At 40.1% G+C, this 4,768-nt stretch overlaps 1 protein-coding gene across 1 annotated transcript in view; it reads right to left on the reverse strand.

Moving 5' to 3' along the window:
• Positions 1 to 4,768, reverse strand: part of Eml6 (EMAP like 6) — a 272,708-nt gene that overhangs the window by 146,764 nt on the left and 121,176 nt on the right. The window contains exons 4-5 of the mRNA XM_029483123.1: positions 4,419 to 4,517; positions 460 to 528 (exon numbers count right to left, since the gene is read on the reverse strand). Coding sequence (XP_029338983.1) covers positions 460 to 528; positions 4,419 to 4,517 — 168 coding nt within the window. The remainder of the gene's footprint in view (positions 1 to 459; positions 529 to 4,418; positions 4,518 to 4,768) is intronic.

Raw genomic sequence — 4,768 nt, forward strand, 5'->3', positions numbered from 1 at the left:
CCCTGACATAGCTTTCTCTTGTGAGTCTATTCCAATGCCTGGCAAATACAGAAATGGATGCTCACAGTCATCTATTGGATGGAACACAGGGCCCCTAATGAAGGAGCTAGAGAAAGTACCCAAGGAGCTAAAGGGGTTTGCAACCCTATAGGTGGAACAACGATATGAACTAACCAGTACCCCCGGAGCTCATGTCTCTAGTTGCATATGAAGCAGAGGATGGTCTAGTCGGCCATGAATGGGAGTAGAGGCCCTTGGTATTGCAAAGATCATATGCCCCAGTACAGGGGAATGGCAGGGCCAGGAAGCAGGTGGGGTAGGTGGGTTAGGGAGCAGGGCCGGGGAGGGGGGAGTGTATAGGTGGCTTTGGGTATAGCATTTGAACTGTAAATGAAGAAAATATCTAATAAAAAAAAAAAAGAAGAACAACGCAAGATACCAAACGAAAAGCTACCGTACCTTTATATGCTTCACTCCGCAGCTAACCATTCTGTTTGGCTGATATGGATCCCAGGAAATATCAAAAATCTGCCAAGAAATTAAATGTTCTTCAGAGACCAATGCAATTACAAAACTCTACCCTTGCTAATGTGGGCTGCAGGGGATGAAAATGGAGGACCAAGCTCTAACAAACAGTCAGGACAGGCCCTCTGCCCGCCAGGTTACTTACCTTCAGCCCAGGCAGACAAGTAATTCCCCTTTATCTCTGAGTACAACTGATGCATCCATTAAAAATTTCCACTTGTGGAAAACAACTTTGACAATTAGGATAATTTTTAAATCAAATTTTCTGGAAGTCTTCACATTGTTGACAAAAGAACTTTGGAGCTAGCTTTTCAATAAAAATTAGAATTATAAAACTTAGGAGTGTATTTAATGGCTAGTTATATATCAGTGTGGACAAATTCCCTGAGAAGTAACAGGAAGTATGAAAGAAGCCATTTACCTGGACCAGATCATCCCCAACCTTTAAATCATTTAAAATGCTCCCAAAACTCTTAGACTTTCAATTTTCCAAAGAACTGAAATCATACCAGCTAGCACTATTTTTTATTCTCTATGAAGAACTATGAGACATTTTACAGGGAGTTTTAGTTCCATTTCGAAGACAGAAAATACCTGCTTGCCAACCTTGAAAGCTAAGTCGCCTATTGTGAGTATTGACAACACACATGTCCAAGGTCCATCTCAGCTATTGCTTTAGAATAAGTTTTGTTTGGGGCATTAAAAAGCAGATTCCAGGATGAGCCACATTCTGTAAAGTGTTGATAGAAAGGAATGGGAAGTAAGTGTGATTGGGATGCATTGTATAAAATTCCCAAATTAAAAACACTATGTTGGGGGAAAAAAGAAACTATCAAGTAACAGAGAGAGAAGAGAGAGGAGGGAGGGAGAGGGAGGGAAGGAGAAGGGGAAGATTAAGGAGAAGGAGAAGGAGAAAAGAAGGAGGAGGAGAGAAGGAGAAGGGGAAGGAGAAGGGGAAGGAAAAACAAGGAGTAGAGAAGGGGAAGGGGGGAGGAGGAGGAGAAGGAGGGGAGGGAGGGAGGGAGGGAGGGAGGGAGGGAGGGAAGAGCCAATTGTCAGGACCAGAAAGAGAAAGAACCCAGCCATCACTTCCTATCACCCAGGAAGAAGATACAATGAACTCCAGAGAGCTCTGAAGAGCAGAGATTCAGTCCACATGTCCATTTTAGCATCTGAGTTCAGCCAGGTTTCAGTACTTCTGTTATCTCATCTTTTCTAAAATTAGCAGCACAGCCTTGGTTTTGTTGTGAAGTCAGTTAAGACAATGTAGGTGAAATGATTTTCGAAGACTATAAAACCCTGTTAAACACATGTAGATAAGTCTTTAGACACTAAAATAATCTCTTGAAGTTAATCATAAAAAACCAATTATTCCTGCTGGCACCAAGACACTGTAATGAAGAATAAACTATGTGACACTGATTAAGGAGCCTCTCTCAAAACATTCTAGATTCACATTGTAACTGAGTTCTAAGCGTTTAGAAATATTTCTGAAGGTTGTCTTTTTCACCTCCAGCTCCCTACAGAAATACCATGCTGGAGTAAAAGCAGTCACCCTGACTCCCGGCATGTGAGAACCAGTCCAGTGATATGCATAAGTCCAGGCTTCTGATCTTTCCATAGAAACAGTACTACAGTGAAAAGCAGAGGTAGATTGAGAATTATTCCCTATTTGGGGCAAAACTGGAAATAGATTCCTTTTTACACACACACACACACACACACATGCATGCGAATGCAAACGCATACATACATGCACACACACACATACACACACATATATATGAACACACAAATGCATGCACACATACATGCATGCATGTAGCCATTCTCTCTTAATTTTAATTTTGCAAGTGTTTGGACCTGGAGCCAAGCTTTATGACTAGGTCACCAGTAACAAATTCTCACTAAACCTTAACTATTAAGTATGACAGACCAAAGGGGCACAGTCACTGAAATCAGATAGGTATACCATGTGACATTCAGTAGTGCTAAAAGAGAATGGTTAGACAAGTTAAACTTAACAGCATTTAATTGAGCAGAGGACTGTTTTGTAGAGTGGATAGCCCTCAAAAGTAGCAGCAGTCTACCACATGCACAAGCAGGATGTTCAGACCAGCAAGGGACCCAACACTGCTTCGTGCTAGGGCTTGGCATGTGCCTTGTTTAGGCATGTCTCCCTGACTGCAATTGTTATGAAAACATCCTCTAAAGCTTGGTTTGTTTACTTTCCAAAGTACTAGTCCCTCGATACTCAGAGACTCATGACATAAAGGCGACTTAGCTAAATTTCCTTTAATAGGAATTCCAAAACCTGACCAAACACTTTATACATAAGCCAAGGTGTGTTAGTCTTTCTAAGAAGGCAACAACAATGAAGAATATTTTCAACTTTAATCTACTATTTTCCCCCAAGGGAACAGGTCAACAAGTCTGACAAAAAAATATATTAATTCAGGTTAGATCAGAAACACAAGTAGCTAATTACAAAATCAGTTGGATGTAAAACTTCCCTCTCAACAGAAACTAATATTACATCGCAACCTTGTATACTGGATCTCAAGTCCACCTTTTGTGATCACAGGAAACTAGTGTACCAATCCAATCCAACTCACCTCACCTCAGCTGGAGTGAAAATGGAGACATCTAGAACTACTAACCTAAGCACTTCACAAAGTACAGTTCCTGCTTACACATGAAGTATTACCTCAGAAGGGTGGTCCCCAGTGGGACCACTCTTGAAAAGTGGCTGCATCACAGGGTGCTAATTTCATTATATATTGATGAGTTCACTGGAGCAGAGTTGAAGAGATAGAGGCTGGTTGGAGGAATTGGGTCAGTATGTGGAGGGTGTGTTTGAAGAGTATGTGATCTGTTCCAGGTTGTCTGGTTCTCAGATGAGAGGCTTGTCACTGCCAAGGTGTTTTGCCAAAAATGTGCTGCCTCACTACAGGCCCAGCAGGAAGCAGCTAAATAAGCCTGGACCAACATCACTGACACCATGAGCCCAAATCAATCCTTCCTCTTTTATTTTCTTAGGCATTTTGTCACAGCAATAGAAAACAGTTTCAGTAAAATTCAAATTCCTGAGAGCAGAGCCCTCATCACTAGGCTGCAAAGCTCTTTATGGGTGTTACACATGGAGCTACAGTTAGGAGCCAGTTGATCAAAGGAATCCTGACCCTTTTCCAACACTTGGTTTGAGTTCTACTAATGGTCAGTCAGGGGGTTTCTGAAGACTTGATTCTGGAAGGGAACTTGCAACCAGTGTGAGGTTCCTTTATCTTGTAATCACACCATTAGAAACAATTTTCAGAACTAATATTAAGTAAGATGATGACTTTGGTGTTTAACTAGGGCCTCATTAGACAAGGACAATTACAAACAATACCAAAAAGGAAGGTAAGAAACTAGAGAGCAAGGCAATAAAGAAATCAAGTTATACAATTATGTAGTCCATAAAGAAAGTAGTGTCTGATAAGGTATAGGCTGTGCCCACATAATCCCTGATCTTGCCAGGCATGCCTGCATGAGGTTACCATTTTAGATCACACTAAATTCAGTATTAATGACAATCAGACCATAGCTTACATTCAGAATTAGGAAATCACAAATCAAATACAAACACTTTTAGTAATATTTTTGTGAATATTTTCTAACAACCATTTCCAGGAGTCAAACTACTATGATTTCAAATTCTGTTCTATTTTTGAGTTTATAATAAATCAAACTCCAGCACTGAACATCTGCTTTGCTCCTGAATAACAATCGTTAACCACTAATCATAAGTAAATCATATTAATCAGTTAAACACGCAGGAGAAAATTCATATATGGCAAATTTACGTTTAAAGACATAAAATGACATACTCTACAGTTCCGCAAAGGTCTTACCCGGTCAGAATGGCCAGTAGCTGAGGCCAGAAGTTTTCCCTTTCTCCAGTCCCAAATGCAGACTGTGTTTTTGGCATCTAATCCCACAGAGGCTAAATGCTGAAGGAAAAAAAGGAAAAGAAAAAAAAGAAAAAGAAAAAAGAAAGGAACGAGGGAAGGAGAGAAAAAAAGGAAAAAGAACAAAAGAAAGAATAATTCAAATAATTTAATATCTGAAAGTAATGAGATGATTTCTTGTTATTCACACCAACTTTCTTTTTTTTTTTTTTTTTTTTTTTTTTTGGTTTTTCGAGACAAGGTTTCTCTGTGTAGCCCTGGCTGTCCTGGAACTCACTCTGTAGACCAGGCTG

The sequence above is a fragment of the Mus caroli genome, chromosome 11 (genome assembly GCF_900094665.2).
Source record: "Mus caroli chromosome 11, CAROLI_EIJ_v1.1, whole genome shotgun sequence".
Lineage (NCBI taxonomy): Eukaryota > Metazoa > Chordata > Mammalia > Rodentia > Muridae > Mus > Mus caroli.